The sequence below is a fragment of the Saccostrea cucullata genome, unplaced genomic scaffold, assembly GCF_032062105.1.
Source record: "Saccostrea cucullata isolate Sc308-1 unplaced genomic scaffold, CSIRO_AGI_Scuc_v1 ctg10235, whole genome shotgun sequence".
Lineage (NCBI taxonomy): Eukaryota > Metazoa > Mollusca > Bivalvia > Ostreida > Ostreidae > Saccostrea > Saccostrea cuccullata.
Genome location: NW_026923967.1, coordinates 3,575 through 23,164, shown reverse-complemented (window position 1 = coordinate 23,164; position 19,590 = coordinate 3,575). Strand labels below are relative to the sequence as shown.

The 19,590-nt window shown below is 31.4% G+C and overlaps 1 protein-coding gene across 1 annotated transcript; it reads left to right on the top strand.

Annotated features, from left to right (window-relative positions):
- Nucleotides 1-721: 721 nt before the first annotated feature.
- On the top strand, nt 722-18,144 carry LOC134265357 (uncharacterized). The gene is made up of 5 exons (XM_062747579.1): nt 722-811; nt 2,298-2,369; nt 2,718-2,876; nt 4,249-4,370; nt 17,893-18,144. Exons 2-5 carry the CDS (start codon nt 2,318-2,320, stop codon nt 18,091-18,093), a joined length of 534 nt encoding a protein of 177 aa, XP_062603563.1. The 5' UTR covers nt 722-811; nt 2,298-2,317; the 3' UTR covers nt 18,094-18,144.
- Nucleotides 18,145-19,590: the final 1,446 nt, after the last annotated feature.

The window sequence follows — 19,590 nt, the reverse complement described above, 5'->3', positions numbered from 1 at the left end:
TTAATGCTTAATAAAATATGAGCACATAAGATAATCCATACTGTTTATTAGATAATTGTTTTTACTTAAAGAATGGTAGAAGCTTACATAATTAAAATATGTAGAATTGATTATATTTTGCAGGTAATATTAACCTTTCTAGACATTGAATCAAAGAGTTATGAAAAAGAGAGGGAGTGAAAAGAACCAGAGTTTGATTTTTATTCAAAAATATAACAAAAGACACAATTTCTTATACAATTCATCTCTAAATCGCTTTTCAAAAAAATCGAAAGCACGTTACAAATTGAAGTTTGGGATTTGGTTTGATGGAATTTTTTAATTTTTTTTTTTTTTTTTTTTTTTTTTTTTTTGATTCCCAGGGAGAGGAAACTATTTTCAGATGCAGGGAAGATTATGTTCTTTTAAAATGACTGAAAATTATTCAATCAGGATGTTACCGATACTGAAAAATTCATGGGCTAGCTCATAGACTGTGAGGGGATAATTGTATTTCTGCATTAACAAAACTGGAATTTAATCTAGTTACCTTTGAGTAGGCACTCCTAACAAACAAAACGAAACTAATAAATAATCGTGTAAAAGCGCACTCATGTGTTAAATAATGATACCTTTAAACATGCAGTAAGCTATTCGTTCTTGTGTATCTTTACAATTTGCATTAAAAACTTCCGGCTCACAAAGTCATTCCTCCGTGAAACCCATACCTTAACATAGGAAACAACAACAAGGAAGGTATTTTCTTTTTTTAAGGAAGGATATGACTGAGCACAAATAAAAACTCGTATCTCTGTAAGAGAAAAGGAAAACTGTGAGTAAATTTACCTCCTTATAAAAAGAGAAATAAAAGAAAAACAAATGTTGGATTGATTCAGCTTTTTTTTAAAATATTTAATCGACAAAATATTGATCTATTGCATGATATGAATTTTTTTGAATAAGCATGTATTTACATGTAAGTACATAATCCAATGCTGATATGTAAGACTATCCCTAAAAAACGTTCATATTAAAACAAAATGCAGTACATTACTTTTAAACGTTGCATACATTGAAGTTGAAATCCATCTATACAAATTTCTATGTTAATAGTTTCATGAAACTTAAATCTTGAATGTTACTTTCAAGCAAATGCATTTTAAGGATCTAGAAATTATGTCATGAATTTGAATTAATTTAAACATATTTTATTGACAAAGTGTCAAAAAGATTAGCAATGAGTTCAAAAACTTGTCTTGTTCTAAATTCATTCATAGTTCGTCATAGTTATTGGGTGGTTACTGTAATTGGGCTTGTAACCGTAAGGGGATTTTATAAATAATTTTTGAAACTATGAGAATTTAAACTGTACATGTATTATCTTTTTTGTTATTCACTTCGTTATTCCACTGTCATATCAAACATATTATGGCATCTGCGTTCTCCCTATATACTGTCTAATCTTTTTAAATCGACACGTATACTTGATGTTCCTTTAAATGCCTACAATTATACCTGTACGACAATGGACAAAAGCATTAACATAGAATTTTATATATGTGTTTATATGTTTGCATTAGAAACATAGATAGAATTTTTATATATAATATGGATTATAAAGGAAACATTTTTTTCTAGGCTTGCTCACTAGCTAAGACATCGGACCATATTTTTATGTAGTTAATCATAAATTTTAAATAAACAAACAAATCAATGTAATGCATACATGTAATGCGTGATTTATGTTTTAATTTATTAACCAAAGGTCACAGGATTGAAGTCTGTTCGTGTTTTAAATCGAAATATTTACATTTGCAAATGTTTCCGTTTATATAACACCACTGAAAGCTAAGCGTATCTATAACTGTATAAATACGGGTACGGGGTCAAGAGGTCATAGATGTGCGTATGGATAAACGTTTGACGTTATTTCTCTGTGACGTCATAAAGGGTCGACGCGCGTTCAGTGGATTACATACATGCCGTTGGGTTTGAAAAATAACGCATTTCACACGTTAAAAGTCATAATCAGGCAAATATAAAGCATGAATAAGTCACAAATGTCAATATGAGTAATAAGGTATCATTTTAAAACATCTATCGGGCTATAAATACGGGCTGGTACGAGATTAAATTCAGGCTTTATGGAATTTAATCTCGTGACAAACCCGTATTTATATCCCAATAAATGTTTTAAAATGATACCTTATTTCTTAATTAAATGCATGTAAGAGTGAAAATAGTTTCTTACAAATCAGGCTTCAGTCAAATGGTAAAAATTAAATTGTCAATTTTGTTGTTTGCATGATCTATTTCAGGTTACCGATTTGCAGAAACCATGCGTGCTTTATTCGTTTTTGTCCCATGGATTGCTTTTCTGTACCAAAGAGGTGACATTTCATATATTAATTTATTCATTTATTTCACATCTAATCGCCGTTTTATAGAACATAATTATAAACGGAATCAAATTACATGCATGTACTTTAACTTTTTGATTATCAAATTTCAGTTACATTACACTTTTCTACGAAATATATTTATTCAATTATTTAGAGATTTGGATGAGTTGTCATTTGAAGTTAAAAATAATTTCAATCAACAAGGGATCTATGTTGATAGTATTTCATCATCAAACATACAAGATTTGTGATAATTTCAGCAAAAAATAAAAAAAATAAAGCTGTTTACAATAGTTAGTACTTTTTTATTCATTAATCGAAAAATTGTTTATGCAGAAAATGTGATGTGTGAAGTCAGAGGGTACACATGGTTTGAAGCGCAGGAAATATGTAGAGGGAACAACAGCGTACTTATTAGAAAAGCTATGCATAATTCATCAGATTATTTCTGGATTGGAAATTATCGACGGAAGTCGACCTGGATAAAAATATCAGGTATGGTTTAAAAAAAAGATATGTTTTCGTATTTACCTGTATATACAGAGAGAGAGAGAGAAAAAAGCGAATATTGCCTTTCGAAAAAAAAACTTTTATTTTAGCAAGCTATCATAAGTGCTTATTTTACCAGTGTAGAATAAGCCGTCCAGTTCCGAATACCTTAGTGGTTCCAATGCAATTTGAACCCAAATTAAAAACATCAATTCAAGACGTTAGCCAGGAAAAACTTGAAATAATTGCATTTCAGTAAATTAGTGGTATTTCCAAAGGATAAAGAGAAATTAGAGATGATTATAATAGCAAAGTCCATTTTTGCTCTTTGAGACAGGAAATAAGTGTCAGATCAAAAAGTAAAATAAGAGGTTTACAATGGCATTATGTAATAAAGAATCTGTGAAATTATCATTAAAATTTATTCACTGGTACATGAATTAGAGGATCCTCAGACAAGAAATGAGCACCCTACACTATTATAGAAAGAATTGCAGTGTCCATGTTTTGCTATGGACAAAGCAAAATAAGTGTCAAATCAAAAAGTAGAATAGGAAGTGCAGAATGGCAATATGTAACAAAGATTCCACGAAAGTCTCATTAAATTCCATTCATTGGTATCAGAAAAGTTCGGATAATAGGTGGGCACTGCAAAGCATAACAACAGAGGCACCGAAGTACAGGCAGACAGACGACTAACGTACAGACGGAATTAAACCCCCATCACTTTTTACCCCCACCTTTTATCGGAGGTATTGTAACAGATACGTTTACAATGAAGAAAAATCGGAGATTCAACATACATGTATGAAATTGTTTATAATTGGAACTAGGAAAATGGCCACACGAAAATGTTTCTTGCAGTGTTCTAATTATTTATTTTCTATAAGCCTTTGGTGTTTGTTAGAATACATATCAAACTTACTTTTGATATCTAGAATGTTGTTTTTGTGTAATATTGACGTCTTGACATAGGTTTTTCTGCAGACATACGAATGGCGGTGATTCAGATTTGTTGCATTGCAAAATAATGTCGAGTGTTTCAAGTACAATAACGAACACAAACTCACGACAAAAAATCTTAACATAATTCAAACACTCATGATAAAACCTTTTTACCAAAGTTATCAATTTATGTTTACACTTTTGAATTTATTACTTATCAGCTCTTAAATTGATATTAATTCGGAACTAATCAAAATTCGGAACTTGCCAAACGACACTATGATAGGATATGGTTAAAACCAATGGATTATGGACGCAGGATTTACGATAGCATAGGTTTTTGACTTCATTTAGGAATGCAGTACTGTACTTGGTACAGTAAAAATTGTCAGGTTGTATAGGTTTGTGGAAATATTATATTATATTATTTAAGGATGCTATCCAGAAAGGGCACTTCAGACGTTTTCAATGAGTTATGATATGCAAAAACTACCCTCTGCAGGATTTTGTCAAGAAATATGCTTGTCTGTCAACAAGACCGTTTTTGCAATAAAGGTAATTTTGTTTCAAAGCATTACAAATGTCTGATAATGCTTTGTTTTTCATTATCATACATTTCGTTAATACATGTATGTATAATTCGCAGGGGTAATAAGGAAGCATACAAAATATTCTACCTTGACTAGATCAGTGCTATATTATGAAGTCATAGTAGGCGAGATGACGTCAATTTTATAACACAAGTTCTCGTAATATTGGTATTTACATATGTAATTTAACTCTAGAAAATGAATAGGTACGTGTAAACATTAACGAAAATAAAATGTTTTAATTTTGTTATGCAGTATCTGTTATTTTGATTGAAATCTATCACCGATGACGTCATATGTATACTCCAAGTGACTTTGGAATTGATCATATCGTGTAAAGAGAATTTGGCTTAGACGGCATGTACAACGATACGTAAAATGGAGTTTAAAACGAAATACCGTGAATATTCTGTGAAAATCATATGGAGTTCAGTTGATTAAACAGGTATGCTAATTTATTTTTTTACCAATTATTTTCTCTTTCGAAGACAGTCAGCTCTATACGTATCCCGGTCGGCCTTTCCTCTGTCATTCGTGACAAAAATAATGCAACAGAACAACAATAAGCTGGATATTTCAAAACATAAGATTTGTACAGTTGGAAAGTTTACCTTCTGTCAAACTTGGAAAGTGCTCCTAGAATCCCGAGTTAAGCGTGTTTTTTCGAAAAATCTCGGTTCATGCGTATAAAATTCAAAACGTAGGGTAAGGTTTCGTTCTTATGTGTAAAAAAATTATTTTACTGAAAGGACAGTGGGATTCGAGCAGCACTTTTTAGGCAAAATAGATGTTTTTCAAGTATATTATTTGCTCAAAGAAATTATTAAACTCCGGTGTATTGTTGTTCTGTTAGCTTTTTTATTAAGGAAAATTTCGCTATAGATAGAAGTCCCGTGATGCCGTGGCGGTGGTGTACGTCTTAGCGTTAGACACTCTTTTATCTGTATGCAATAGTTAACAACAGTTTACCTTTATCAGCGGTTTTGGTAATTTATCAAACTTAATTTTATTCAAAAAGTCTAAATTTCCCGAGAAATGACTTATATGCTTCCTTAACATACCCGCGTTTGGTTGACACTTTTCTTGTTATGATTGATATATATTTAAAAAAGTGACTCAAATAGTTCAATTTTTTTAAACAACTGAAGTTCCACCTTTCAGATTACTTTTTTGTTTACCTTTACCATGCTGCAGGGCTATAAATTTTCAGTTTTTAGCTATTTATATTTACCAAGAAAGCAGTACGCCATTAATATTTTGTATGACTCCGGGGCCATAAAACTGAGACGAGCTCAATTTTGATCTTAGCCTCACTTTTCAAAAAAAGGGTTTGATAATGGATCAAATGTAAGCTCGTCTCAGTTTTTTATATCCCCCGGGCCTGGCTTCAACCTTCTTCCAATGACTGTAAAGATCCAAATTTTCAATAATAAGAGTTACGTTATTTATACATGTAGAAGTAAGTGAAATTTATTTCAATTTCCATACAAGCTTGTCCCCTTTTCGTTTTATTGAAATGCTATGAAAGCCAGACCGTGTGCCTATTCCTACAGGAAAACCGTTTCTCAAATTTCTACAACAATCTACAGATTATAAATATATTAAAACCAAAATTTAGAAAAAAAAATATTGCAAATACAGACATTGACCTTAAAAAATTCCATAATGCTACAGATATATGATAGCTTTTACCTCATGAATGGATTTTAAATATGATTGTTGATTCGAAATTAATGTCACAACTGCTATAAAATTTTGAATATTTTAAACGAATTTTTTCCTACAAATATTTGTTTCTGTTTTGACTTTTGCATTGAAAATTTCATTCAGATATATTGAAATGCAATACTTTATTAAATATTAAGATGAACAAAATCTTTGGTCTCGTTTATCTCGAATGTAACGATGCCTATTTGACATTTTTGTTGGATACTTATTTCTAATTTGATGATGCGTAGGATTTATGCAAAAAGAATTAATTTAGAATTTCAAAATAAGTACAATGGACAAAGTTAAAATAATTTCACGCTATAACTCAAATCAAGGTGGATCATATCAAGTTTGGTAGTAAAGATAAAAAACTCATGAAAGTAAAAATTAAAGGGTGCAATGAAATAGAAGTGCCGACAATAAACATTAGGTCGACGTCGACTTGCCATGTTTGCATTTAATATTATATGCATTACTTGTCATTCCATCAAAACTACCAGATCAGTTTAATCGAATGGAATTTTAATGCAGACTAATACTAAAGATTAAAGCAGTGATTATTGCTAATTGATATTTGCAGCGATAGTCGAATATCCGTTGATAAACTCGTTTAATTTTACCATTTGAGCCGTTCCAAGCAAAAATCCCCCTTATGTCAAAAATTTTCGAAAATGACTATTTTGTTGAAAAATGATGTAGAACCTTAGGTAAATATAACCTGTAATTTTTACAGGTGTATCTTGCTCCGTTACGGATTTATAGGTATTCAAAATATGCATCATTTATATGGCCGATGTCATATTTTATAATTTTTTTCGACGTCATAGCGACGTAATAAAAACATGAATTACTTATACGAAAAACTAAGTATTGTATTGCCGTTCTGCTTAATATGTATATATATATATATATATATATATATATATATATATATATATATATATATATATATATATATATATATATATATATATATATATATATATATATGTTTAATTTGTTGTAAATATATATTATATATATATATATATATATGTTTAATTTGTTGTAAATATATATTTTTTTCTTTTTTATGAAAAAGTTCAGTTCATTCTTTTCTGATATTAATTGAAAATATGCCAATGGAGTTCAAATAGTCCTATGATTCGCTGACTTAGAGGAAACATCACAAATAATTGATAGGTCTTTTAGTAAGTAAAATTCACTTTCAATTTTACCGCTTAAGTTCAGCCCAAATCTTTCAAAACCAGCAACAACAAAAAATATTTTAGTTCCCATCAATTTATTTTTGATAATTGATTTTACTTGTCCAACCTTTGCCTTCAAAACACTGACCAAGAGACAGCATTAAGGGGCAGGGGCTTGCGCTTTTATTAATGAACACGACATAAGGATTTTGTAAAGTATGGTATATCAATGTAAATTTAAACGCTCAACTACATATGCATTTTCTTTGCTTAATTATGTCCTCATTTGTTAAAAAATATTAGAAGGAAAGGGGGGGGGGCTGCAATGAAAGAATAAATATATAAGTACACTGTATTAGTATAAAGGCAATTTAGACTAGATATATACATGTTAAATCAGTAATTTATGAATAATTAAAGTGTACTTTTCAGATTTCAAATTATGAATTAACTAATAAAATCATGACCTGAAAAACTGGGAAAATGAGCAAGGCATTTGATTCAGCTTTTAAAAAAATTGTATATTTCACAAGATGAAATGCTCCCATTAAGCTTGACTTAATGGTAGCTTATAGGTGCTTAATGGTGGCTTAAAGGCCGCCTTTAAACCACCATTAAGCCACCATTAAGCACCTTTAAGCCACCAGTAAGCTTCCATTAAGTAACCATTAAGCCACCATTAAGCCAAATTTCTAACTTAATGGTAGCTTAATGGTGGCTTAATGGTTACTTAATGGTGGCTTACAGGTCCTTAATGGTTACTTTTAGACCACCATTAAGTCACCATTAAGCCACCATTAAGGTAGACTTACAGGTGCTTAATGTCCAAACTCCATTAAGCTACCATTAAGCCACCATTTAGCCACCATTAATTCACATTACACCGTCGATGATATTGTTTTTATGGGTGAAAAATTATTTTTGGAGTGATTTGTTATCAATATTATAAATGAAGAGTTCGCAGATATCTTGATTTGTTAAAAATATTGTAAAAAGAACGAAATTCAAAATTCCAAAAAAAAAAAAAAATCGCCGCTGCAGGGGCGCGATCCCATGACTTTCTGTTTTCAAGGCGAACGCCATATCCATTAGGCTATCGCCGCTCTTGCATGTAGAGAAAAATATTGAATATTTAACTTTATTTTTTTTCAAAATTTTTTTGGACAAGGAAAAGTAATTAGTAGTATTTTGTTGAACGTTTCAAACAATCTTGAATTAATAAATTCATCAATATAAAAACAATATTATTTGTGGATCTTTTTGAAAGGCTTTTATCACATTAATATATCAACATTGAGTTCGGATTTTAGATTGATGTGATGTGATGGATTTCTTCGCTGTGTTATTCGAAAAATTTATACATGTAAGCATTTAAATCATGATTGAAAATAAATTCATTACAGATAAAACGCAAAAATATATCATCGAAAAAGAAAGACGAAAAACAAATTTTCCTGTTTTTTTAAATATATATACATGTACTGCAGTTATAAACGGTTTCTGTGTCAACAATTTAGTGTCAATCCTCGCGTAATCTTGAGTTACCTGGTTAATTACGTTTACAAAAACTTTTTTTAGAATATCATATTCAGTTTCAATTCTTTCTGTATCATAATGGGTATCAAAATAATTGACTTTTTACGATGAATCATAATTTTTAATTTGTTAATTGCTTGCGTTAAATTTAAATTTTGTAAAAATAATTGATCATCAAAATCTAGTTCTAAGTGTACGTTGTGTGTGTATAGTTCCCTGTTAGTTAACCGGGGACGGGGGACACCTAATTAAGGTCTATTGTCTGACCAGTCGGTGTACTGTACACTGATAATCTGTTAATCTTATCCGTTTCTCAATGTGTATAAATCTCGTCGGATGTCATGTTTAGTCTGATCGGCTGTTCTTCTGAAAATTGATTTTGAAGTAACAATCATCCAAGACCGACTTGATTTTGACAGATACTTATAATTACCGCTGCATTTAAAAAAAAAGAAATAAAAGACCATCTAGATTTTGACAAATACTTAGCATGCTTACCGCTGTATCTAAAAAAAAAATTAAAAAAATAACGTATTAATTAAAATTATTCATGATGTAAAAGCAGTGACCTATATAGGTCCCAGGTAAAAGTCAATCTTTGAAAACTAAACATTTGTATACCAGTAACCCCCCCCCCCCCAAAAAAAAAAAAAAAAAACAGCGAGATTATCTGACTTAAAGTTATATTCCCGTGAATTCTGTAGTGGAATGTTTCTTTGTTTCTTCAATCTTTGAAAACTAAACATTTGTATACCAGTACCCCCCCCCCCCCAAAAAAAAAAAAAAAAAAAAAAAAAACAGCGAGATTATCTGACTTAAAGTTATATTCCCGTGAATTCTGTAGTGGAATGTTTCTTTTAACATATGAAATATATACACCATTTTTACAAAAAAAGTAATGTATTTTGTGTTCATAGATAAAGATAATTTAAGAACAAATGGATTTTGGGTATTGAAAATTCTAGATATTGCACAAGGACTTGCTCCCGGTGTGTAATAATTATTTATTTTTAAAAATCATATATACACTAAAAATAAAAACACCGCATGTAATAATGATTTATTATTTTTGTTTTAAATAATATATGGCACTGATAAAGGATGTTTTATTTTATTATCACTGTAGATGATTTAAAAAAATAATAATAATTAGACACTGGAAGCAAGCCCCCGTGGCTGTTAGCTAACGTTGTTCTCAGTGTTTTCAAGTTTATGCATGTTGTCAAAAAACTCGTAGAAATTACGATCGGGAAAAAATTATGAGTCAGTATAAATTTTGCGTAAATGATTTTAAAACAACTAAAAAATACTTCAAAGATTCTATATAAGATGCTTAAAAGTTAAATGAGATTTGACCATTAAGTCACCATTAAGCTCAGCTTAATGGTGGCTTAATGGTAGCTTAATGAAGTTTGGACATTAAGCACCTGTAAGTTGCACCTTAATGGTGACTTAATGGTGGCTTAAAGGAATTAACTTCTTTAAGCCACCATTAAGTCACCATTAAGCTACCATTAAGCGATTGCTTAAAGGTGGTCTTTCGTCTTGTGTTTTCTACAGTACAATCACGTACATGTAATTAATATATAGAAGATTGCCAAAAATACAGCCCCATCTATATCTAACAACAAAATTATGAGAGTTGATCCTCTTGTGCTTTACGCATAGATCTATCAAAGTGAAAGATAGACATACTTTCTCACGATCCGTATGAAGTTTAAAAAAATCACACATGTCACTGTTTTTTTTTAACAACAGGATATTATGAGGCAAGTTTCACAGGTCAACACTTATAATATATCACGAAGGTCCTCAGAAAATGTACCAGTTAGTCAAAAGCAAAAAAAATATTTAACGAGTTACAAGTCAGGTGCCTATTCAGAGCAGCTTTGAAAGTCCTTACATTAAGCAAATGTACAATATTTGATTACCGTCTTCATAGAAAAAAAACACATAAAGAAATTTTATAAAGAGATGTTTTACGTGCGAAATCTGCACATTGGACTGTCTTTCGAATAAAATGCTTCTCATATATTAGTAAAATATATTATATCCCAGTCTACCCAAATTTTTACACGCATAAAAAGAAGTTCCATTGTGTGCAGAAGGGGGAGGAATGCTGGCCATTCTCTGTCACCTCATTAACATCAAATATTAGAACATCTGACCATCCTTACCAACTTACAAGGAGTCCACGTGTTCTGAAAGAGGAGGGAGGAGTTGTGTAGGTTACTTTTGTGTTATAGTCTTCTTGTTAAATTTACATGGAGACCGGTCCTTCGGATGAGTCTGTATAAACCTCGGTCCTGTGTTGCAGTTAGTGCTGGCACGAAAAAGATCCCTTACTGCTCAAAGGCCCTAAGTGCTGGTAGGAGGACATTTTTTGCAGCTCTCCACCGGCAAGTGGTGGCGTCTCCATATGAGTTAAAAATTCTCGAGATGGACGTATAACAACATACAAACATCAATCAATTTAACTTTAAACATTGAAGTTTCACAATTCATCTAGAACCTTTGTTTATACAAGATATTTCCGAAGTTATCTAGAAACCTTTTTTATACAAGAAATATCCGACTTTTGTGTTTGACATCTGTAGCGGACAGTATATAGGGAACTTATACTGCCTCACTATTGAGCTAGCTTTTCTAGTGATGCGGTAGAGTCTCTCTCTCTATTTCAGGCAAGTTTTTAAGCAATGGCGAGCCTGTTTAACCATTGAATGGGTGACCGCTCAAAAACATGGAAAGAAATGAGATATATGTCAATTTAAATGACATGCAAAAAATTAAGGAGCTTTTCAGACAAACATAATTATGTATACTTTGTTTTGTCAACATTCATTTAATGACTTGTTTGTATCTTTCAGTAAGCACTTTAAACTGAAATGATGTATCATTGCAAACATTGTTTAAGGATAATTGTATGAACAGCAAATTAAAAATTGCATATTTATACAACGAATTCCATCATGTTATTGTCTTCTAATGGAATATCAATATATTGATAAAATAAACACTATTATTTCTTATTTTATTTTTTTCCACATTTGCATCTACAATGTCAAAGAGTTGTCTTGGTACAGGTCCACTGAAAATGATAACGCTTAAATATTTTCCCATGCACATACGTTTAAAAAAAACATGTCAGAACGTTTTTCATATCATACGACAAAAGTGTTTATAATATGATAAATACTCCTAGCTCTCTGATTTTCCAAGATCTACCATTGTGGAAAAAATCAGTTTATGTTCACTTGCATGTGATATTCCTGGTGAAAATTACGAACATTTACTTCTTGCTAGGCTAGACGAAAAGTAGATCTAGAAAATCCAAGTTTATTAAAATATTTTGGAAATGATTTTTTTTTATTTGCACTCGATTTACACTCAGGTGAACAAATATTGTGAACTGCTTACAATAATGCACATTAAAAAAAATCCGGGGGGTTGCATGGGGGCCCCTCTCCGCATTTTTTCTGAGTGTAAATTTTCACTGTTAACATCAGCATGCAATGATGCCCGGGGGGGGGGGGTAGAATAACTTGACGAGCAATTAGATAACTAATGTAGGTGTGCATGTCAAATACGGTACTTTTCAGGACTTCCAAAATTTTGTAAAAAAAAAAAGATATATATGTATGTATTTATTTCTATATATGCTTATTACATATATTCTTATAATTTTTTTGGCGGTGGTTGTGGTGGTGGTGGGGGGGGGGGGGGGGGGGGGGGGGGGGTTGGTTACAACAGTATTAACAAGTTATCGATCTTTACAACACATTTCAAAAAAGGAGAATATCGGATATACGTCTTTTCAATTAATGTAGCTTTGTTAGCTGAACTAACTGTCACTTTTTTCCAAGAGGATCTGGGTCTGCAATAAATGAAAAAATACCCCGAATTTAAATCTGATATTGGTGTGGTTTAACAATTCTGTCATTTAGTTTTGATTAGTGTTAATTCCTGTGCAGTTTTCTTGATATGTGATCAAGTCCAATCAATTTTCGCCAAGACTTCGGATTAAAAGAACACATTTCAAACTACTCTCCCTTCCTTTTTAAAAATATTTTCACATGCACTCAATATCATCATTGCATGTAATTATTTTTTGTCGTTGTTAAATAAGAAAGGGTCATAAATCTGAATTTTAAACAACAGTTCCATGTTTTATTTACTTTAACTAAAAACTTATATTTAACATGGAACAGAATAATCATCGAAGTTGTGACAAATTTTATATATTTAATCAGAACACTCTTAGGTCGTTTTAATGTGTAATGCACATGCAGTTTGACAACAATCAGAGTCAGATATGTTATGAAACAAAAGTCATGAAAGAAAATATGCAGAAAGCACAACGGAGAAAATTCTGTGACGTAAAACAAAGCATATACTTGGAACGCAGTCAGTGCGCGATATATTTTTATTGCAGTTTTTGTTGCAAAACATTGACGTCGCTTTTTCTATTGTGACGTAAAATTGTGTCAGATTACATAAGAGGGGTTTTTGCTTGGAACGGCTCATTTTATATTAACATTTAGAAGGACATGTTTGAAGATATACCTTTTATTTGTTTCTTAAGTATTTTTCTTATATATTTCTACTATATTTATTAGAGGTTCTTTGAATTTTACAATCACATAAATTCATTTTTTTATAATCTATGTTAGTTTGTTTTAAGGCTATCGTAGATTTCCGTAATAGATTAAGAGCTTTAACCCCTTAACGGCCAAGTGCGCGTTTTGACGCATTTTCAGCAACACAATTATTTAACTGTTGGCGTTTTGTAAATAATTGGGATACAACAAAACATTTGATATTTTCTGAAACTAGAGAAGAAACACAACAATTTTTCTATTATAAGTTTTACTCTGCGATGTTAAGAAATTATTGTAAACTTGAATTGAACATTGAATATAACTGCGGGAAGTTTGTAAAATTACGCATAAATGAGTGATTTTGCGCTATCTTTGTAGGCTGTATCTCACTTTCAGCACACGATAAAAAAAAAATGAATGCCATATCCTAAAAGCGGGAAATTTTCCCTACATTTTCTCTTTTGGACATTGAAAGGTACGAGCATCCGTTACAGAAATATTTACTGTTGAATATTGGAACTTTTTCGAGTAAAACAAAAAAAGCACTATCTTATATCCTATAAATTTTAAGATCGAATTCAGCTCTAAGATATAACATACACGCATGTTTTTTTTTTAATATTTACCGATATATATGTAGTTAAAGGTTAGATATGAACATCATGAAGGCCTAATGTTGAAAACGTATTCCATGCAAATCTTAATATCGCTTCATTTATTTACAAATTTCAAGACGGGATTCTCAGCCGTAAAAGCGTTCCTAACAGATTGCGATGAATGTTAAATAATTTTTTTTTATCTTGAATAAAAAGAATAAAATCAAACCTATTCTCGAAAAAGAAATGCATGGATCTTCTTTCATAAGTAATCATAGCATATCGCTAAAAATCAATTAACTTCATTACTGAGTTTGGTCTAAATTTCACGGACAGATTAATTGCAGGTTTCAAAAAGTACTGAAATTTACCAAAAAACTTATGTCATTTATACTAGTTGCGAGTCAGCTATTTATTTTTAAGACAATGCCTTTTTAGATATAACAGATTGAATTGGAGAAAAACATTTACTTCCGAAATGGTAATTCAGGAAGGATTTTGCATGACATATAATTTTTTTTCATTCTTTGGGGAGCGAAATTCTTCATACTTCTGTTTTATATCCTAAAACAAGCTTTGATTTTAACTATTGCAGAGAGTTTTAACTTATATTATAAAAGTTGGAGAATTAATTTCCGTAACCTTAACTTCGTTACGATATTTTCACCGAAATTTTAACTTAATTTTGGATATGTGAGACTTCATAAGTCATACATTTGTGTCTATACTACGGAACAATGGAATATTAAAATTGTTTTTAAAAAGTAATCGATGCAAGAGTTGTGGACAATTTTTTTCCCCCAAGTTCCATGATATGTCTTTAAGAAAATTATAATTATGTTTTTGCTTTTTGAGACAGTTATTTTTTTCATGATTTATGTAATCAATTCGTCCATTTATCGTAAAATGATTGGGAATTACATGTAAGATCGGGTAGCGAAGTGGGACATACAATGGAAGTATATGCATTGGCGTCGGTAGCATATAGAAAGAGGAAGGGGGAAAGTAAAGGAGAAAAAAATATTCAAGTTACCAAAAACTTGAAAAGCGAAAAAAAGTGTCCTTCGTCCTTCATGAAGATCCTATTTCGGGAGGGAGGGGGAGGGTCAATATCGAACTTCTCTCAGTACAATTTCTGTCTAAACCTACGATCAAATGTTCATTGTTTATATTATGGCTATGTTTGCAAAAAAAGAGGCCCTAGCCCCCCACCCTCCGGTTCCGACGCCTATGATATGTAATTTTGTGTAGCGATTCAGATTCCGTTTTTTCTATTGAGACTTTGAATAAAAAACATGGAAGAAAAATCGTGTTTTGTCAGACACAGACAGAGATACTGTCCGTGAATTGCAAGAAACTTGTTTGTCTGTGTAAACCATGATGAGAAGGACCCCCCCCCAAATAACCATTCTTTTTACACCGCAGGTTCATATCTACATGTATTATGAATATATTTATACAAGTGCCAAGTCCAAGAAAAGACGTTTGCACGCAAGTCTAATATATGTCACCTATGAACTATTATATACGCGGTCTTTATGAATGCCTGAATACATCGATAATCAACACAAGCCACGGTCCAGAGTCCGCCTGTAGCCTCCAGATTGAAAGAGGATTTTGGCCGTGATTAGAAAGACACCAAGTTTGCACTAGAAAATGCGAAGTGTTTGTAATCTAAACATTTTGTTTCCAGTGCATGTATTTTACCTTAGGTCCCTGAAAAAAAAGTTTGGTGATTTTGCTTTGCATAAGCCTGCCCTGATATTACCACCTAAAAATATTGAAGATCTATAACAATGAAACGAAATCCAAAAAATGAAAAACTCAAACATTAATCAAAATTGCGCTGTCGCCCTATGCGGGCTCATCAGTAGATTAAGCAATTAAACAGATACATATACCTGCAAAGATAACTTGATCAAGATTGTGACTCAAACTGGACTCAAAGTGATGCACTCAGTTTTTCTTAAGAAGGTTGACACACGAGAATACTCATTTTAGGGTTTCTTTAGTAAGGACATTCTTCAAAGGCTGCTCCATTTGCCACCTCCATTTTTGTTTACATTCCATGCCTAAGTTTCGCTTCCTTTTAATTTTTACTCATCGGTAACCCCTTCCCCCTTCCACACAGACACATATTGCTTCACGTCTCTTAGTAAATAGAGATAAAGGATTACTCTGGGTAATGGATTTAAAGGGGATCAAACAGTTACTTGCCCTGGTTGGAATATTTATTGTAAATGCTGCATGGCACAGCTAGTTCGTGTTCATTTTGAATTTGCATTGATAATTGATTTGGGAAGGGGATCATAGGTAATGATAAACCGTTTAATGGAAGACATGTGCAGTACTTGGTAAAACCTTCATAGGGAAAAGTGGAGTGGACTAAATTTAAATACATGCATGCATATTATTGAGACGAGTGAAAAGTTCCAAAGTCATATAAACTCGTATTATTACTGTAAGTCTTTTTATTTTAATCCCGATGTAAAAAATTTACAATTTGCTTTATGCATACGCTACCGATTTCAATTACATATTCCCAGGTACATATAACTATATTGATCAATCAGATTAAAATCAGCTGTAAGTTTTTGTTTCGCTACGTTTAATACTAACCCAGGTACTACGTTGTTCGTCGTAAACGTAGACAAACAGCTGGGGGTATGTGTACAGATAAAAAAAAAATTACATTAGTGAAGTGAAGTGAAAACTGAAAAAAAAATAGCCATATCCATGAGAAATGAAAATTTGAAAAATAATTTTAATTAAATCTGGTGATGTTTAAACTTAATTACAGTGGATATATATCTTATAACCCCACCCCACCCCCTTCATCCTTATACAAAGAGTTGAAATTAAGAGCAATTAAAAATTTGACACTGGTATTAATATTATAATTCATTCACTTATAATTCATGTTTGTTATTAAAAAAAGTAATGGCATAATGTCATTTTTATTGAATAGGTGTTTATGTAAAATGTAGGGTGGAATCGAGAGTTAGTGTGCATAGATCTTTGTCATACTCTCCCCATGGCCGTCATATAAAACTTAATGATATATACTGATGATATTGTATTTTCGAGTACATAACAGGGTATTGTGAATTCTTATATGCAGATCGCTGGAACTAGGCAGGTAATTTTATCCATTGATAACACTCTACTGAAAGTAATAAATATATAATACCTATGATTTGTTAGGAAGCCCCTTCTCAAAATTGCTATTTTTGTAACCATGGCAACATACACTGTTCCTTGAAAAAAAGAAAATACAAAATTAAAAAAAAAATGTGCATCTTTGTACGCTCTACATGTGTACCAAATTTTATTGAAGTCAGTAAAAAAAACTGTAGGAGGGAGAGCGATTAAAAAATTGCTGACGACAATCAGACAGTTGTAAAGCCGAAGTCGAACGGATGAGGTATTGACATTGTGTAATTGTATAAACTCTTTCTATTAAATAAAATTGACCAGCAAAACTAAAAACTAATTGAATGCATGCTTTGTTTTAATAGTAACACCATATCCTCTGGTTTGGAAACATTATTTGTAAAATTGTTTGTATTTCAGGGAAGAATAAAAAGAGAAAAGCACATATTTTGGCAATTATGGGTCTCAAACGTTGCCATGGCAACCGTGACGTCAAATTACTCTGCATAATCAAATACTTTAGGATCTTACCTTTCAGAAAATATATGGGTTACTCTATGTAAAAGTGACTAAAAAATGTCTAAAATTCTATTTGAACTTTTTTAGGTATTTATGTAGAAAAATTGCAAAATCTCTGGCCGTTAAAGGGATAAAACGAATTTAATAATTGTTATTTTGACATTTACGCAATTGGAATATTTACCTAGGGATCCGAATGCAAATGTTTACAAAATCCTCTGAATTTGAATGAAGAACAACCATCAGAGACATGTAATGTTACATGTAATATCGGAGCTGATGACCATTATTTTGACGAATGTGGTGGACAAAGGGCTTATTCAGTATTTCAGTCAGCTGGTAATAGAACTCTTTTAATACATGCACATTATTTATTTTTAACTAGCTAAGTTATACAATTTACCACGATGAATTAAATTTCAGCTTTTTTGACATTATAGACACTGCTTCTTTTATAATACAAGGAACATGTTAAATGACTTTCTTTGTCTTTGGTTATTTGCAAAATTATTTTGTTATAAAATATTCCAAGGATTCACATTTACCTCGAAGTTGATATTTGTATGAAGAATGTTCTTGAGTTACTTATTGACAATATCTATGTATTTTTCAAGACCAAGTCTTCCATGAATACATCGGAATTTTCATGTGAATATTTTGCATTTTTTATCAGTAAATATATTTGTACATGTACTTTCATACATATATGAAGCCTATGTTCCTAAACATTTACATGAAATTCATATATGTGTCCACTTCATATATTGTCGTAAACTTGAAATAAATATTAAATAGGGTCTGTCTCCTCTGTTTCATATTTCGATATTTTACTGCAATAAGACATTAATGGTAATTTAACAACAAAACTGTATGATAAACGTGATGACTTCAATTCTATTGTCAAATTTCCTCGTTGTGTAGCAATATGCATTTATATCCACAACTTTTCGAATATTAAGAGTAAATTTCAGAATATGAAAAGCCTTTCCATAGCTTGTTCTTGTTGTTTGAAACACTAGAGAAGGCATTAGAACTTGAGTTGAGTGAAAATGTCATTTAATGACCAGATAAACGACGAAAATGAACGAAAACACATAAATATACAATATTACATACAATCATGTAAATTATAGCTGCCGTGGGATAAGGCCAAACAATGAATAATTTCAACTTAGATATGATATATTGCGAGTTAGTGCTTATCCCAGCTATTGTTTGATAATGATTACCAAGTTTGTGTAACAAGAAGATGACGTAAACAAACATATTTCGATATTTTACTACCATAAGACATTAATGGTAATTTAACAACAAAACTGTATGATAAACGTAATGACTTCAATTCTATTGTCAAATGTCCTCGTTGTGTAGCAATATACATGTACCTTTATGACCTCAGTAGAATTTATGTCTCCTACTTGATTTTATTTCTAAAACGAGTCAAGCTATTAACAAATAAATTTATGAAACAAGATTATCAACATTTTAGTTTGAAGTCAACATTTTTAAAGTCCTATGCTCGGCACAATGACCTTGTGAGTAGGTACAATCAATAAAATCAAGGTTGACTACATTTTGTCATACTAAATGTTAGGCCATTGTTTTCAAAATGCATTTTCAGAATTTAATGTTTGTCCGATCCTGACAAGAAGCACGCAGCGATTATGACAGGTCGGCAAGGGATGCTAACTCCTCTATGGCTTCTGACCCCACATCTAATGCTTCTAGAGGTTCCTAGTTGCTCTGTTTCCTGTTTGTATTGTTTCAGAAATGGACTATTGAGATTAAATACTGTTCGTTATCACCAAATTCCATTCCCCTCCAACATCTTACATTTAAGATTTCTATTAAATTATTAATAAAATTATGAAGGAAAATATGATTTT